A 19,256-nucleotide genomic window follows, 5' to 3' on the forward strand; every position below is an offset into this window, starting at 1 on the left:
GGAATAAATATTCACAGCGCATTTACACAGTAGCGGACAATGTGGGTTTGTCATATTTAAGCACTCTTTGAGACCATCAGAAATATGTGTCCTTCACCTTAGTGCATACATTTTTTTTCTGAAGTTTTATATAGCGCAAACTCGACCCGAAGGTATCAGAGAGCTTTACATGAGCACCAGTTGCGTTACAGACGAACACGTTCATTTTGTTATGCACAGGCAGATTAAGTGATTTGCCCGGAATCACAGGATATTGAGCATCCCTGCCGAGACTTAACACGGTTCCCCAGCTTCGAGGTCGACCGCTCTAGCCGTTAGGCCACATCCTTCCCCATCCTAAATTTCAAGCCGCAGTTGTAGTTTTATAGGAACAGGGACTGCTGATGAAAGCTTTGGGCATTTGTTTCAAATTGTGCATTAGTAATAGCGTGCAGCGCAATGAATCTACACTTGAATTCACATGTCTAGACTGACATGGAGATGATCCAAATTAAATGCATTTGCTACAACCTGTTAAAAGTGTTTTCTTGGCTTATGCTAATTACATCTCAATTAGGCCTCGACTCCAGCTTGTCAAAAATGGATGTTACATTCTCAACGTTTATGCTCTATTTAGAATCTTGCTGCACATAGTTAAGCAAGATGTGGATTTGTTTATTTCTGAATGACACTGTTTTCAAAGAAAATCTGCTAGAGGGCCTACTGTTCACAGTTTCTCAAGGACCCCAAGATTGCAAACCGCATTGCAGTCACTCACAATGATTTACTGTTGTTTTTTTTTTTTTATCGCGTTCGTTTCGTTACCTCAGGATGATATTAGGTCAGAGAGGCTGAATTCATATTCATGTAGTGGGTTTGTGCTAAGGTGATGAGGTTATGTGACCATTTAAAAATCTGTAATTTGGGATTTGTTGAAAATGTAATGCTTTGCTCGCACCATAATGAGTTTGCAGTTCTAATGCTTTTCAATGAATGTGGGGGTGAGCCGGATCTTTTTTTGGTCCCTACTAGGGATGCTGCACAATTTCTTACGGATTTTGTTGCACATTTGAGGCTTAGTGTATTTCCAATTTTGCCTATTTTTACGCATTGCTTTTTTTATTGAGGGTCTTCAAGGCAATAATGTTATGCATTTAAATGACATCTGCTGCATGCATATTTTACTATTTGTGTATTGCATCCTTTGAATTTTGTAATAAACCTTCAGGGGTTTCCTAAATTCTACTCTAAAACTCAGTTTGAGTCGGTTCTTTCTTTATTGACTGTATTTGAAATACTGTTTTGTAGTTTGAGAGACACTACCTTATGATTCGAGGTTAACTAAGTCCCCGATCCACCCAACTCCTGGACGCGCCACAGAGATTCTGATTATTTTCTAGAGCACCTGGGAGCCTACACTAGCTTAAGACCAAAATCGGAGGTTTACATAACAAACCCTGGTAGTACCACAGAATGCAATGGGATTCAATGAAAATACAATACTGTATAGATTGCTTAAGCTTGGGGTAAAATTGACAAGCTGTTGGCATCGCATGACAGAGGACAGAAATCAGGAGATGATTTCCTGAGATGTTCAAAGAGGTGGCAGTAGAAACAAAAACAAAACACATAAAAGGTTCTTACGAGAAAGCTAAGACTTTGCACTGGGTAAGAAATAGTCTGTAGAGGTGAGCGATGTGTCATGGTACTGCCTTAGAAGAGATTAGGATTTATTAAATCATTGGCATAAATTACTTGAACGAATGTCCCAAAGAATTATCCAAAATGTTTCAGAAAAAAGGCCCAAAAGCTGTTTAAGATTTAAGGCTTGGAAGAAGAATATGCTTAAAGTGGCGCTGGAGGATCCCTTTTACCCTCTTCCATAAAAACTGAAAATACTCTAGGAATACGGGTCATGCCAGGACTGTATGCTCTTGTAGCAAACGAAGCCTGCATGCTACTGCTTACAGGAGTTTGCCCACAATGAGCTTCCAGAGCTAAATGGAGCTGCAGGTAAGTAGAGACGAATTGCAATAATGTTTATGCTTCTGCAGCGACCCTACAATGACCTACCTTTACTGCATGTTCCTGCTATGGAAGCTCATGGCAGCACTTTATTGTGCAATGGACTCTCGCAGGTGAACATTACCCTAGTGACCTTACCTTTAACTCCCAAGGAATACCTTGCCTGGCATTCCCGGGCTGCACATTACTTTATAATGGACTCACGGGCCAGCATATGAACCCAATGAGCTCACCTTGAACTTCAAGGCCAGCTCGTGACAGGACATGTGGAACATCACATATAATTATAATGGTGAACATCACCGACTGACCTTCCAATGGACTCCAGTACTGGATGGTGCAGCAGGAACTCTACAACGGGCTCATAACCAACCTGGGAATCTTCTACACACAACCTCAGCAAATGTAAAGCAAGATCGAGCATGTTTGGTCAAAGCTTTTGTCATTAAAACCTAAATACCTACAAATCTTGGAGATGGGAGATAAGTGCTGATCATACCCATTTAACTACTCTGTAGCACTCAAGTCCCAGGCTCTTACAATACAATTTCAATTTCTAGGTCCACTGGGAAAGCGAAGTCTCCTCAAATTTGCTAAATTGCAAATATACGGCTATTGCAACTTAAATGCCATTGATGCGCTAAATGTAACTGTAATTTGCCCTGCTTGATATCATGACCATAAAGATCACACAATGGATGATGACACGATGCTATAATTGAGTACATGTAGGTTATTGTACAAAGCAAATAGTCATTTCTTTATTGGAAAACTTGCGTCGGCGTGATATTTTCCCCACAATACAGAGAGCACGCATGGGTCATGGCAATGGCGTGAGTCATTAAGTGCACTTGTTTGCACCGCAGAAGCTTTGGACATTTGTCTTCAGTGACAATTACAGAAGAGCGACTGCCAATCATAGCAGTCTATAGGTGGTGTCATTGTCTCGGGCATGAAAAGCAAACCAACTCCGGGGCGGATGAACACAGATTCCGGGCACACTGCCACAAGCTACTTTGGATGGGCACCCAGTCAGCCACTAGAAAGTATTTCATTAAGTAAATGGAAGAGAAAGCCTGAAAGGCTACAGAAGCTGCCTTGAGCGTCTTGTCCCTTCAAGAAATCAGCTATTTATTAGGGGCTTTTTGTTTGCTGCTAGCTCTCTCAAACTTCCACCTTTCCTACTTCAAAGACATCACGTTAATTTGCTCAATATGTTCTGTATACAAATTGGTTCATGCAGAAACACAAGGACAAAACTGGCTATTGCAAAGGACCAAATGGGCGTGGAGTCATTCAATGAGCCAGATTACGCCTGTGATACATTTCAAGACACATAGAAGTGTTGCATAGGGTCCCACGCCCCAAGATTTGGACTGATTTCTCAAGGGTGACATTCTGAACTTAGATGGGACCATTCAACTGTATGCAGACCTCGCCTTGTGCAGGCTGTTTCATAATACTGACTTTAATAGGTCAAAGCAAAAGTCAAGAGCGGATTCAATAATGGTCTCTTCCAGTATTTAGGAGAGAAAGGTGGGTGAGAGAGAAAGGGAATAGAAGCAGAGTTTGACGGTGGAACACGAGTAGCCCCTGAAAGTACTTCGGTCTTACTTCCTCGAAGTCGCAGGCCGACCACCCACTACACTCAACAGTTGGGGAATATAGATTTATGTGTGCCTTTGTATGAAAGAACTGGTTGAAGCAGAGGCTCTGGTGAACAGACACTTTCTCAGGGGTCCAAGAGAGTTTTGTCTAGGGTCTATTTTCAGTGGTCGTCTAGACAATTAATGTAGCTGGCAATGGGATGCCAACATGATCAGCCAGGCAGGGTGGAGTAGCATGTCTTTCATAGTGCCTGGTCTTTGCTCTTTGCACACGTGGTATTTTCTCCTTGGCAAAATGCTGCTGGGCCTAACACTTACTGGATGAGACTTCAAGAGACCATGAAATAAAAGGTAATCACCCAACGGCAAAGAGCGAGCAAGACAGAAACCTTTCCACAAAGTAAAATGTCTGCCAAATGGAGTGGTACTATACAGGTCTCAGTCTGAATACAAAAATTCTGATCATAGCAGGAACGGTCATTGCTTACAGGATGGTAACCCACCCTTGAGTGTTCCACTGAAACAGTCTCTAGATCGTTCCCTCCCGTTTGCTCACTCCCAACAGTTTCTCATGCATCCCACTATAAAAAGGTCTCACTCTTTCCTTAATAATGCGCTTAATACAAGCAAATCAAATTGTATGTGACTGCCAAGGCCAATAAAATAAGGGCTACTAACTGCCGTTGAGCAGGTTGTCCTACATGTCAAGTTCCTCATTGCAAGATTGAATTTGTCTTTGTTCCTACCTATCGCAGCCAACACTAAAGGGAGGGAAAGCAATTTCCTTTATTGATGCATCTCTACAGCTGCAGGACATGGTCTTCAAAAATAGAATTATTAATAATAGCCAAATATTCAGTGTCAACATGGAGGCCAAGCGGAGTCGTTGACTACTAATGGTGCACAAGGGAGATAGGGACCAAACATTTTTATAGAGCGATTATTGCATCTGGCCCTTAGTGACTGTATGAATCTGTGGCAGTCACTACAGTTGCAGGAAATGATTCTGCCACAATACCTTCTACGAAATCTGCCTTAAAGAGCAGTTTCGCTCCACGTAGGCCTAACCAGTCCAGCAAGTTGCCAAAGAGGAACAAAACATGTACTCCAAGTTTGATTTAGCAGTTCCCAACACACTAAATTCACACCTTATAGGACTTAAGGAATTGTCATATTATTCTGGCTCAACTCATAATCCGATACCAGGCCTTAATTACTCTGCTCCTCAACAGAGGAAACAAAGTCCTCCCCATACAAAAGGAGCAACTATCTGTGACTGACTCCGTTCCTGGGAAGGAGATGAAGAATTTCTGCATCTGATAATAGCTTGTCACACGGCACCAGGGACAGCCCAGACCCACTGCAACAAAGAAGGGAGCCTTGACCTAAGGAGCCAACACAGTATGGACTTGTATTTGAAGTTTTGGTGGAAATGGATCTAGTAGTGATGTCAGCTAAGGGAGGGGCTGAGGCCCTCAGAGGATCTCTTTCCAGAGAAGTCACCCTGATGGATTGTCCCAGAATATTGTGCAGAAGGGTTGGGATAGTGGTGGAGGGATAATGTGGCATCTTAGAACTGGTCTGGGGTGCCTGCTCCCCAAAATGTTGCACCCCCACTTTAAAATCCCTGCACAAGGGAGATATAGGTGAAGACGACTCTGGACCTGGGAGGCGACAATGGCAGAAAGGATACCCAGCCAGAAGAACAAGCCACCTGATAACTGGCAAGGATGGACTAAGAACTTAGAGTGCAGCTGACCCACACCTCCCAGAACTAGGATTTCCTGGAACAGTGGCGCTGGCCCTTTTATGCCCTATCTGGGTAAAGACCTGGACTCCACTGCCCCCATGGTGCTCTGCAAGATGGTCAGGAGGTAATGGGACCTGGGAAGTGCAGACAGGAGGGTGTTCTCTTGGCTGGTTGCAGAGGGTCTGCGTAATATGTCCCCACCAGCAGGACGGGAGCACCAGGAGGCAGGCAGAGAAGACTGGTGCAGGGAAATTGACCCTGCGAACCTCCACACCCCCTGTGTGGCCGATGCCACACTTTTTGTCCTGGGATCCAGAAAGGAGATGCCCTGCTAGGACCAGCGCAGTGTCATTGCCAGATTTCGATGATCAGGGAGAAAAGGGGTAGGGAGTGCTACCACGCTCCCTGCATACACCCTGACAAAGCCAGAAGGCCTGCATTATATATAATGACACCCCCTTACATTGTGATGTTGCATATGGTATAGGTGGAGGGGTGGGAGTATTGTGATTATGGGGTTCAGGACCCACTGGGATGAAATATGATACAAGGGTGTCACCAAAGATTTTTCCATCTACCTAATAGATATATATTTAATTTAATGCATAGTATTTAGTAGTGTGTGTGTAATAAATGTACTTTTCCTTTTTTTTTTTTTTTAAAGGCACAGACTTGACAATACTTTATTGAGTGGTGTTGCTGCGTGCCAGTGATGTTGAGCACTCTACCTCCCCTGAGTAGCCCCCGGACGGTTCTGCTTCCCTATCCTGAAAGTGTCAAGTGCTACAGTAGGGTGCTTGGTACCCATTAAAAAGACAGATGCAGATTTACTATTTGTGCAGGGCTCACATCCTTTACAACTTATAACTCATTTTTTTTTTTTGTAAGCCGCTTTTTTTTTTTGTAACTCGATCTGTCACACTATTTGGTGACTTTCGTTGAACCCCAGATGCAAGAAGCAGCCATTAGTTCAAAGCCATAAGCAGCAAACTAAAAAGCAAAAGGTTGCAAATGTAGTGGATGGCAGCCTTTGATACTCTTATACAACCGCAGACTGCACCCTTCGAATTAATTTACTGTTGACAAAAATTAAAGGGTGGTTACAAACCGATAAAAGATGAAAAAAATTACAGAAAAACATCTAAATGAACATTAATATTGCTAGAAGAGTTTTTTTGTTCGTTGTGTCAGTCTTACCTTAAAAGCATGATGGTAAAGAACAATATTTTTAAAGACAGGACATTCTCTAGGCGACTGAGAAAGTCATTGAAGAAGTAGATGCCCTTCAACAACATCCTTCCATCTATTCTAGGATCACAACATCAGCACACAGCACCACATGCAGCAGCAGATTCTGCATGACGTAAAGCGATCACACTGATGGATGGCTCGCCCATGTATAACCTTGATCCCTTCGACCACAGGGAGAAAGGCAAAGTGGGATCAGCCACTAGAATTACCCGGCTCTGGGCACATATATGGAACGTCACAGGTGGTGCTACTGTACCGAGTCTGGCCACTGGCGAAGGGACTGCATGGCCTCCGGAGCAGAGCGAGAAGCGACCTCCTGTGAATGCAAGGGAGAGCTTGTCTGCTGGGACAAAAGGTCTTGAAGCATCATTGATAAATTAGCCTGGCAGTGCGCTGTGAGGTTTGCACAGTGCATTCATCATCTGTACCTTAAGATAACTGTATACCCTTCCCAAAATGCCCTTTTCATTGCTATTGGAGCATCAGAAAATATTGCAGTACCTGGTATTTACTACTATAATGTTTATAACACTGAGCAACGTTTTACAAATGGGGGCTTCTAACAATACCAGCAAATTCTATACTCAGGACAAGCAAACGACTTAAACGGAGCTCGGTGAGGTTCCTAAAGGGGCTACTGGTTTCAAAGTCATTCCAGCAGGAAGTTTGAGGAAATTACGCCCCACTTTCTTCAGATATTTGTTAAAGGTGCACCATTCTACTTCAAGAGGCTCAAATGCCACCTTTTTATTGACATCTCATCAGAAGTGGATAATACAGGTTAGGATAACTACGGACAAACGAACAACTTGCTCCGGTTCTCATTTCTTGTCTCAATAGGTTGAATCGGCTCGTCCTAGGTCTGTGAACTGCTCAATGTGTATGTAGGTCTTCTTTTCTGTCCCATAGCAGGACTGTAGTCTAGTCACGAGAGGATTGGATTACATTAGTGTGGCCAACAAGTGAGAGGCTCAGGCAGGATGGTTTTAGTAGGGTACAAGCACGCTGCAGTGCATGCTCACCTTCTAACCTTACCATGGAACTGAACTTCTACCAATTGCAGAACTCCTCCCCAATTTGCAGACATTGTTCTACCAGAGCAGGTGAGTCTGGCTCTTGACTTGATCACTCTTCCTAACTGAAAGCAAAGGAGGCCTGACTGATAGCACCATGCATGGCCGGTCCCTCTCTGGTGGCCACTGGAGCCAAAAGGTCTCCTCATGAATGGTCGCACGTTATCAGACTGGGCAAGAATGGCTCATTTACAGTAAACATTATTCATATTTACAATTTTCTTTTGAGAGGATCACAAGTGAACGGAATGCACATTGAAGAGCCATCTTATAAACGGACTGAACTCCACTCACTGTTGACACCCTTTTAAAGATTCAAAAGACCAAGTGCAAAGGCCACCGCCCACATCTGAGGGATTTAAAGTGGCCAAGATCATGCATAATGTCTGTCCTGGGACATTGCAGTCTCCATACTTCATCTTCTTGCGCCCTCCACTGGCTGCGCAATACTGTACTTGTGCTTAAAATATTACTACAGAGCAATATCAGTCATCTGCATCAATGATACGAAGAAAGAGAGGTTGGAACAGAAATATACGAAGACCTAATAATCAATAGCAAGAAGAGTTTGCAAACCTAAAGCAATGGTTTCTTTAAGAAAACCCTTACTGCATGATTCTCAAAGCTCTAGCCTAACAGCTGAAGGTGCGATCAGCAAAATTAGGAGAGCCAGGAAACCCCAGTCTGGGACTTGTGTAGTTCTTTGTTTCGGATTTTTGAACAATCCCTGTTCCACAGTGAGCAGGTGGAAGGACACCTTGTGGCGGTGAGTCTGAGACACCATGGCATAACCAAGAGATACAAATATGCAACAAAGAGTAAAGCGAGAAGGTAACATTTCCAAGTGGGCCAAGTCTCTGCTCCTGCCAAGTTCGATTTAGTGCCAGAGACTTTACCCACTAAAGAGGTCAGCCTATAATGGATATTTTCTTGAACACAATGTTTTAATAAGTCAATAAAATAGTAATGATGTAATATATTTGGAATTTCAATGATCTGCACTGTACAGCTTTGCATTCTTCACACTGGTCTCCCCTTCCTCTGGCCACACACACTGTGCCCTTACATCACCTCTTGCCAAGTTAAGCTGCGAGCTCCCAGAGCCGCACATCAGTAAGGGAACAGTAGCTTAGAGAATCATGAAATTCTTAATTTCAGTACATTGAAGGAAGTCTAGCTGGAAAAAAAGATTGAGGAAACATCTCATGAATCACGATAAAGGCCCGTGGGTCAGGACTCAATAAGAAAAATAACTGACTTCATTTGCCCTTCAAAGTCGATGAACAAGATCTGAAAAGAATTCCCTCTCCAATTCAGGTTTGATTATTACAGCCTACATTTCTCAAAGGATTTCTCCTAAGAACCTCTCAACTTCCACTGATCAGGAACCTCCCGGGTTCTCCCGTCCTACGAGTCTGCAAGTAAAGGAGTGCCATGGCTCCCACTCTTCGCTGTATAACATCGCGACTCGCTACTCACATTTGTACATTGATTTACAGCTAGGTTCAAGCAGTATGAATACCAACATGTACACTCATGCCACATAACAAGAAAAGGTACGCAAGAGGAAAATCAGTCTCATACCTCGATAATTTATTATTTCTGTTCCGAGCACCTGAGTCATCTCTAGAACGGTTATAAAGGCTTTGTCCATCGACGTTAATGGGAAGGGAGACATTCGGTGCCTTCGTGCCACCTTGGTAATATCAACGGCACTGTGACCTGGGTAAAAAAAAAGATAAATATTTCAATTTTCTTTTTTTACACATTGATGACAACCCAAATCCTGTTCTTGCCAACCAAGGAGACAACTTCTGTAGAAGGGGCCAGCAGAGGAAACTGCTCAGCTTTGATTAGAGAGAGAGAGTGTAGTCCGCGTACACACCCGGACACATTCTTCCACCCTATTTTAACCCTCTTTAGAAACTACAAGAGAAATAGGTTTTATTTAATTTGCTTACATAAAATCTGACAAAAAAAACTAAAGCTCACCCAGACTTTAATAACACTCATAAAAAGTCCTCATAAATAGGTGAACCACTGCTCAGAAATAATTCACGTATCAGGAGACATAATGAAGAAAGAAGCGGATTCACCTCTGCCTTCTTACAGGAAACAGTAAGGTGATGAGGTCACTAAAAAGGGTGTTCGCACAATACCAGCCTGCTAGATTGAACCGCAATGACACCCCAGAACTCCCAATGAAAGGAGACATTTCTCCCATTTACAAAAGGAAACCTAACATGCTTCCATGGGTTCTTTAGTCTTAAAACTGGGCAGAGGAAAAGTTTGCTTTTCCTCGGCAGTTAGGATGGAGACAGGTAAGTGTTCTACATGATGTATGGCTACGACAAACATTGGGAATGGCGGTCACCTCTTTACTGTATTTCCCAGGAAGACTTACAATCAAATCCATATGCACAATACGACACTGGAGCACCCTTGATCAATAAATATAGTAGGTGGTGAATGTTGTCTCCAGGAAGTGATGCACGCGTTCTTTATGCTCATCCTCCGCTATGGTCATGGCTTCAAGTGCTGAGACAGGATGACTAGAATATGAACATAAACACCAGGCAGCCGACACGTGTTCATCCGGTTCAGACTTTCAAGGCTTGATGGATCTTGTTTTTTCTTATAGACAATAGTTATATATTGGAAGTTATATCAGAACGTTCGATTTCATAGGTATTAACAGTTATGGCAAGCGAGTAGTATACACTTGTCAAATAGTCTATCCTGGGTTCTGTCATTCATAACAAGGAGAGAGGTGAACTTAGCCGACTCAGTTTAATTTATGAGAATTGCCATGATCAGCTTAAGTGGGTGAACCAGCTCCAAAAGTAAAACCATACTCGAATTGCAAATTCGAAAATTAGAGGTGCAGCATAAAATAAATCTCATACAACACCTACAAGTCTCATTTAATGGATAGTGGGCACTGGAGCAACTTGCTCACTGAAATGGCTTGAAAAATGGGGGGGGGAGGGGGGGGGAGGGTGACAAGGCAGATCCCCTGATTGTCCACAAACTTAAAACGCTTCAAAGGGAATCGAATTAGATACACTGATAGAAAAAGGAACATGCACCAGACACCACCAAAGTTTTCCACGACAATTTAAAAAATGTCTTCTGCATAAGTCTATTATGATTCAAAGCCAGGATTTTATGCAGATCTTAAATCATTCCACTGCCACGTTTTAGTCTCTAAGGAAAGGAGAGATGATCCTCCAACATGGGCAGACACCTCTTTGAGGAGGCTAAGCTGATGTACATCGCCAGGAGTGTTCAATCCGTTTACTTTTTGACACACATTCCATCGCAGTAGCAACATAATATATGATACAGCAACGCAAACAACTGCAGCTTCATCAGTAAAATGGGGAGGCGAGAGAGGAAAGTGCCCCAGATGTTGAGAATTTACTGTAGATCCAATCTATGTTTGTTATTTGCAGAAAGTTCAGAGACTAATGGAACTATATAGGCAAGTGTCTAAGAGGAACTGATTTAATTATTGCACGAAACTTGCACAGTCAATGCGGTCCTTCTTTTAAAGAAAGGTGGAGAGAAATGTTAAACTATAGGGCATTGAATACCATTTGGCTACAAGGTGAAATGGATTGCACAAATGTATTCATACATGTAGGGCCTTTAGTCACAAAACAGATGTCATTGAAATGATGACTTCCTAAGTGGGAAAAGGAAATATGAATGGTATTCTGTTTATACATTGATAACATATATATATATTTTGCGAAGATTCGTCAACCGGCGCCAAAGATATTGAGAAAACAAAAAAAGCTTTTCCTATGGAAACTAAGTCCTAAGTATAACTACCTACTGGCGACCGCCAGTAGAGGATGGACACACACACACGCAGAGACAGACCGACATACACAGAGCGATGGAGCATAGGTCGGATAGAGGGACCAGGTTAGTTCTGCTGAAAAGTCTCAAAGAGTCCCATTCACGGTGTGGGGGGGGGGGATGCGAGTGAGGAGAAGATAAGCATTGCGGATGGTCTTCGATGTAGACCAAAGAGAAGGCCTGGTGGTGGACGCTCATCACTGTAGCATGAAGAGCCGGTTGTTGTAAATGGTTGAGCCAGATATTCACGGTGGTGCTCCCCGCGAGCGGTCGTTACTGTAGCACAATGAGTCCGGTGGACGGAACTTTGTGTTGGTGGGCAATGCGACTGACAAAGTTTTGGCACCAATGGGTCAGTTAGGTTTCACAAAGGGCCCAAAAACCTCAATTCAGCTCCCCTGAGGCCACACCAAAGGTCCAGAACCTGAAAGGTACTACTTGGAGGTTATGGGCTGATTCCAGTTGGATATGGGTGCTGGTTCAGGTGGCTGGAGAGCCTGCTCTGAATAAGAGGTCAGCAGACTAGCCCTTGGTATTACTCTGGGAGTCCTGGGTTCCGGTGCAAGAACAATCTCTCTGACTCAGGTAGGAGGGTAGTAATCAAGCAAGGCAGTAGTCCAGCAAGGCAGTAGTCCAGACGCGAAGCAGTCTAGCAGAGTGGTAGTTCTGTCAGCAGCACAGCAGTCCTTCCTGGCAGAGTCGCCACAGGTCAAGAGGTGTCTGAGGTCCAACATTTATACCAGGTGCCTCCTTTGAGGTAGAAGTTTTTAGAGGTTTCCCTTTGAAATGCACAGGTTTCCTGCCTTCCCTGCCCTGGCTCCAGACTAACTATGGGGTATGCAGCACTTTGTGTGGAGGCGGGACACAGCCTAGTTAAGGGGGAAAACCACACCAAGGATGCCAGGTCAAACAAATACATTTTGAAGATCTAATCAGGATGGCAAAGCACACTGAAACAAATGCTGATACCTGGCTACACATTACATCTCTTTAAGAAGCAGGTCTGCAGGAGAGCTGCAAGGCAGAAGTGGTGTGTTGGAGGGAAACATTCTTATGAAAGTGACATTATTTTACATTTCAATTAAGGAAAATAAAAGAACCCATTTCATTTGTGCAACTTTCTTTAATGCATCTCTGGGTCCCCCTTCTTGATGCAGCCTACCTCCACCCTCCGAGGAACCCTCATCTACCAACCCGCTAGACCACGCGGACTTTTCGCCAACTCCATCACGGACATCATCTCGCCGCAAGCCATCGTGTCCATCAACTACACCCTACTGGGAGACCTCAACTTCCACCTCGACAACCAACTGGACCCCAGCACGACATCCCTCCTGGACAACCTCCACAACATTGGACTCTGCCAGATTGTGACAGAACCCACGCACTCAGTAGGATACACCCTCGACCCCCTCTTCACAACAGTTAACTCCATCACCTTCAGCCACACCACCAAACTTCCATGGACTGATGATCGATGCGTCCACTTCACCTTCAGAACACCCCCCATCCACAGACACCAGCACCTGCCCCCACGATGCAACTGGACCAGAATCACCGACGACCAGCTACCCTCATCACTCAGCAACTTCACCCCAACCATCGCGGAAAACGACGACGCCAACACTGCAGCCCGAACCATGCACAGATGGATCTCTGACAGCGCCAACACCATAGCCCCCCTCAAGAAAAACAACAACACCAACGCCAAGAAAGCTAGATGCTTCACCACCGAACTTCGAGAGTCCAGACGCAATTGCCGCCGCCTCGAAAAGGCCTGGAGGAACACCAAATCCACAGAAGCCCACAACTTCAGAGCCGCCACCAACTCATCAGAAAAAACGAGGAAAAAAGCGATTGAAGACAGAATCGCCACTCATGCACACAACAGCAAATAACTCTTCAACATCATCAAGGAGTTCGCCCAACCCACCAGCGAGTCCACCGATATCCGACAAACTCAGCACCTTTTTCCACCACAAAATCAAGAGCATCTACGAGAACTTCGACGAAGACAACCATCACACTGAACGCTCACCAACCACCCCCGACACCCCTGAAGCCAGCGATCAACAACTGGACAGCCCTCACCACCGAAGACAAACTGAAGACGACGAAGTCAATCCACTCCGGGGCCCCCACAGACCCCTGCCCCCCACCACATTTTCAACAGAGCCGCCGACACCATAGCACCCATGCTCTGCCACACCATCAACCGCTCCCTGGCAACCGCCTCGTTCCCTGACTGGAAACACGCTGAGATCAACCTCCTCCTGAAGAAACCCTTGGCGGACCCCGCCGACCTCAAAAACTACAAACCCATCTCCCTCCTCCCGTTACCAGCAAAAGTCATCGAGAAAGCCATCAACAGCCAAATCGCCACATTCATCGAAGAGCACAAAATCCTTGACTCCTCCCAATCCGGCTTCAGAAAAAACCACAGTACGGAAACCGCCCTCCTCGCCGCAACAGACGACATCCGTATTATACTGGACAAAGGAGAAAAAGCATCCCTCATCCTCCTCGACCTCTCAGCGGCGTTTGACACAGTCTCTCACCGCACCCTAATACGCAGACTCCACGACGCAGGAATCCAAGACAAGGCCCTCGACTGGATCGGCTCCTTCCTCTCCGGCAGAACGCAGCAGGTCAGACTACCCCCTTTCTTCTCGGACCCTACACCTACCACCTGCGGAGTCCCCCAGGGGTCCTCCCTCAGCCCTACACTCTTCAACGTCTACATGGCTCCGCTTGCCTCCATCGTCAGAACCTACAGACTCAACATTGTGTCATATGCAGACGACACCCAACTCCTCCTCTCCCTATCCAACGAACCCAACACCGCCAGACACAACTTTTGAGAAGGCATGGAAGCAGTCGCCAAATGGATGAAAAACAGCTGCCTACAACTAAACACCAACAAAACGGAAGTACTCATCATGGGCCCAGACGCCTGGAATGACACCTGGTGGCTGCCCGCCCTCAGAAGCCCGCCCACCCCCACGGACCATGCACGCAACCTGGGAATCATCCTGGACTCAGAGCTCAAAATGGACCGCCAGATCAACTCCGTTTCGTCCTCCTGCTTCCACACCCTCCGCATCCTACGCAAGACCTTCAAATGGATTCCCCTCGAACCTAGAAAGACCGTCACTCATGCCCTGGTCACCAACAGGCTCTACTACGGCAACGCAGTGACCTTTGACCCGGTCCTCAGGTAGGTCACCCCCCAACCGCCACACGGTCCTCTTGTGACGCTGCCCCCGCAATCTGCTGTCGCCTTGCCCCTGCCGCTGCCTGTTGTTGCGCGAGTCTCCTCTGGTCTTGCCCCTCGTTTTTCACTTGTTGCCTTGGATTTTGTTTTTTGTATTTTTGTACTCCCCACTTGACATCTGCTGTGCCCTTCGGTGCCCCCTTCCCCTGTATTGCCTCTGTGTCCTTCTCCCGTTTTGTTCCCGGTTTCCTTCTGTTTCCCCGGTTTCACTTGTTGCCTTTGGATTTTGTTTCCGTATATTGTACTCCCCATCTGACATCTGCTGTGCCCTTTTGTACCCCTTTTTGCCTTCTGTGCCCCCTTTCCGCCGTATTGCCTTCTGTGTCCTCTCCCCGCTATTCCCCGGTTTCCCTCTGAGCCACCTCTCCCGCCACTGCGTCCCTGCGGCCCCACCCCCCGCTGTTCCCATTCGCCGCCCCGCTCCCGCCTTCCAGCTGCTCCTTCCTCCCACTGCCCCTCATATGAAGGCCGCACAGCGGCCGCGCCAAAGGCAAGCCCGTCTGCGCCCGTCCGCGCCTGGACCGCGCCAGAACCCCTGGCCCCCACAGGAGCCAGGGCACACGACTGAGATACGACACCGCCACCCTCAACGCACTCAACACCGGATGCTCACCCGCCTGCTATCGAACCACCCCGAAACGAACCCACGGACCCTTCGCCTGCCAAACCTGCAAATTCACATGCCTCCGAACCTGCACCCCGCCCACCGAACAAAGCAACAACAACCACCTCAAGTGCATCCTCCTCAACGCCCGCTCCGTCCACAAACACGCCATCGAACTCTGGGACCTCCTCGATACTACAGCACCCGACGTCGCCATCCTCACGGAAACCTGGATGAACGCCTCCTCACCCCCGACATCGCCATAGCCATCCCGGACTGCTACAAAATCACCCGGAAGGACCGCGTCAACCAAAACGGAGGAGGAATCACCATCATCTACAGAAACACCATCAGCGTCACAACCAACGCCGAAGACACAATCTCCGCCCCCGAACACCTACACTTCCAGATCCACACCAACCCCAAGACCACACTCAGAGGAACCCTCATCTACAGACCCCCGGGCCCGCTCACACAATTCAGCGAAACCTTCGCCGACTTCATCAGCCCGCACGCCCTAGCATCACGCGAATACATCCTCCTAGGGGACCTGAACTTCCACCTGGAAAACAACAACGACAGCAACACCACCACCCTGCTCGCCAACCTCGGACTCAAGCAACTGGTGAACACCCCCACCCACTACGCCGGCCACACGCTCGACCCCATCTTCTCCGCAAGCAACCACGTCTCCTTCAGCCACACCACCGGACTACACTGGACAGACCACAGCTGCATCCACTTCACTTTCAAGAAGACTACATCCCACCACCACACGCAACAGATCCCCCGCAGATGCTGGAGCAAAGTCACCACATACCAGCTAACCACATCGCTGAGTCAGAACCCTCCAGTCGACACCCTTGACACCAACAACGCAGCCCAGAACCTCGTACAATGGATCACCAACTGCACCGACGACCTCGCTCCTCTCAAGAACCCCCCAGGCAAGACCAGCAACAGGAAAACCACGTGGTTCACTGACGCCCTCAAAGCCTCAAAGAAATCCTGCCGAACCCTCGAAAAAACCTGGCGCCACGAACTGACAACAGAAAACATGACAGCCCTCAAGAACGCCACTCGCGAACACCACCAGCTGATCCGCACCACCAAAAGGACATCATTCAAAGACCGGCTGGACAACAACACCCACAACAACAAGGAACTCTTCAACATCGTAAATGAACTCTCCAACCCCAGCAACAATGACATTGCACCGTCGCAAGACCTCTGCAACTCCCTCGCCACGTTCTTCTACCGCAAGATCGCAGACATACACGACAGCTTCAGCACCCAAACCCCGCCTCCAGTCACCGAACCAACAATCACACCCACCACCCTCAGTGCCTGGACCCCCGGTCAGCACTGAAGACACCACCCACGTCATGAACACCATCCACTCCGGCTCTCCCTCTGACCCATGCCCTCACCACATCTTCAACAAAGCCGACGCCATCATCGCACTCCACCTCTGGAACATCATAAACAACTCCTTCGCGTCAGCCACCTTCCCAGAAAGCTGGAAGAACGCAGAGATCAATGCCCCACTGAAGAAACCCTCAGCCGACCCAAAAGACCTCAAGAACTTTCGCCCCATCTCTCTCCTTCCCTTCCCGGCTAAAGTCATCGAGAAGACCGTCAACAAACAACTGACTGCATTCCTCTAAGCAAACAACTCGCTCGACCCATCCCAGTCCGGATTCCGAGCCAACCATAGCACCGAGACCGCCCTCATCGCAGCCACCGACGACATCAGGACCCTGATGGACAACGGGGATACAACCGCTCTCATCCTCCTAGACCTCTCGGCCGCCTTCGATACCGTCTGCCACCGCACCCTAATAACCCGCCTCCACAACACTGGGATCCAAGGAAAAGCCCTGGACTAGATCACTTCGTTCCTCTCCGACAGAACCCAGAATCCGCCTCCCTCCCTTCCGCTCCACTGCCACCAAGATCATCTGCGGCGTACCCCAAGGCTCCTCGCTCAGCCCAACCCTCTTCAATATCTACATGAGCCCCCTCGCCGCCATCGCTCGCAATCACAACCGACGACACCCAGCTGATACTCTCCCTCACCAAAGACCGAGCCACCACCAAAACCAACCTCCAGGAAGGAATGAGAGACATCGCGGAATGGATGAAGCTCAGCCGTCTGAAACTCAACTCAGACAAGTCGGAGGTCCTCATCCTCGGACAATTCCCATCCGCCTGGGACGACTCCTGGTGGCCCACGGTGCTGGGCACCGTACCGACACCCACGGACCACGCTCGCAACCTGGGATTCATCCTGGACTCCTCCCTCACGATGACCAAACAAGTCGACACCATCTCATCTTCATGCTTTAACACCCTGCGCATGCTCCGAAAGATTTTCCGGTGGATCCCCACCGAAACCAGAAAGACAGTCACCCAGGCCCTCGTCACCAGCCGACTGGACTACGGGAACGCCCTGTACGCAGGAACCACAGCCAAACTTCAGAAGCGACTTCAGCGCATACAGAACGCCTCTGCACGACTCATCCTCGACATCCCTCGCCGCTGCCACATAACACCCCACCTGAGAAACCTGCACTGGCTCCACGTCAACAAGAGGATCACTTTCAGGCTCCTCACCCACGCACACAAAGCGCTCCACGATACGGGCCCCGAATACCTCAACAACCGCCTCTCGTTCTACACTCCCACCGCCAGCTCCGCTCTGCCAGCCTCGCCCTCGCCATCATCCCACAGATCCGCAGAACCACAACCGGAGGAAGATCGTTCTCCTACCTGGCCGCCAAGACATGGAACTCCTTCCCCGCACACCTACGACTGACCCAGGACCATCTCACCTTCAGGAAGCATCTCAAGACCTGGCTATTCGAGCAGTAACAGCACCCCCCTCCCTTCAGCGCCTTGAGACCCTCACGGGTGAGTAGCGCGCTCTATAAATGTATTGATTGATTAAATGCATTGATTGACTCTATGCCGGAATAAACAAAAACCTCATCCGCAAGCTACAGAACATCCAAAACGCAGCTGCAAGTCTGGTCCTCAACCTGCCAAGACACTGCCACATCTCCCAGCACCTGCGCACACTCCACTGGCTCCCCATCGAAGCTAGAGTCACCTTCAAGATGCTAACCCACGCTCACAAGGCCCTACACAACACCGGACCAGCATACCTGAATAGCCAACTCAAATTCCACGCACCGCAAAGGACCCTACGATCAGCCCAGCGCACCTACGCCGTGGTCCCCCGTACCAGAAAGACCAGATTGGGAGGCCGCTCCTTCTCCTTCCGCATGGCCAGAGCCTGGAACGACCTTCCGCTCCACCTTAGACAGATAACATCGCTCCCCATCTTAGCAAGAAACCTCAAAACCTGGCTCTTCGACAGACCCCCTCCTTGATGGGCTGGAACCTGCGAACCCCCCACCCCCAACTTTCCCCCCCAGCGCCTTGAGACCCTTACGGGTGAGTAGTTGCGCTTAACAAACACCTGATTTGATTTGAGCCTTGATGTGCTGGAAAGTTGTAACAAGACAGTTAGGAGATTGGGTGCAACAGGGTAAAACAAATTACGTCCACAAGAAAGTAAGTGAGTATTTTTATTTTTGCATCGCCTGGCTCAATTCATGCAGCATGTCTGAGTGGTGATCTGTAAGGGGAGTGTCCACTAGTCAAAGTAGGCAAAGGTAGATTTAGTTAATACACTAATAAGCTATAGGCCACAAAATAGGGCTTCCTGGGCTAAGTAATGGCAAGCAAGGAGCTAAGTAACAAAATGATAGGTAGATCCATTCTGTAAGCTAACATGATTCTAAAGCAAAATCATCAGGTT

General features: G+C 47.6%; 1 protein-coding gene across 9 annotated transcripts in view; it reads right to left on the reverse strand.

Moving 5' to 3' along the window:
• GPHN (gephyrin) overlaps nucleotides 1-19,256 on the reverse strand; it is a 1,582,310-nt gene that overhangs the window by 116,005 nt on the left and 1,447,049 nt on the right. For all 9 annotated transcript variants that reach the window (XM_085627214.1, XM_085627212.1, XM_085627211.1 and 6 more), the window contains one exon: nucleotides 9,270-9,407. In XM_085627214.1, the coding sequence (XP_085483340.1) occupies nucleotides 9,270-9,407 (138 nt within the window). The remainder of the gene's footprint in view (nucleotides 1-9,269; nucleotides 9,408-19,256) is intronic.

Source organism: Triturus cristatus, chromosome 9 (genome assembly GCF_964204655.1).
Source record: "Triturus cristatus chromosome 9, aTriCri1.1, whole genome shotgun sequence".
Classification (NCBI taxonomy): Eukaryota; Metazoa; Chordata; class Amphibia; order Caudata; family Salamandridae; genus Triturus; species Triturus cristatus.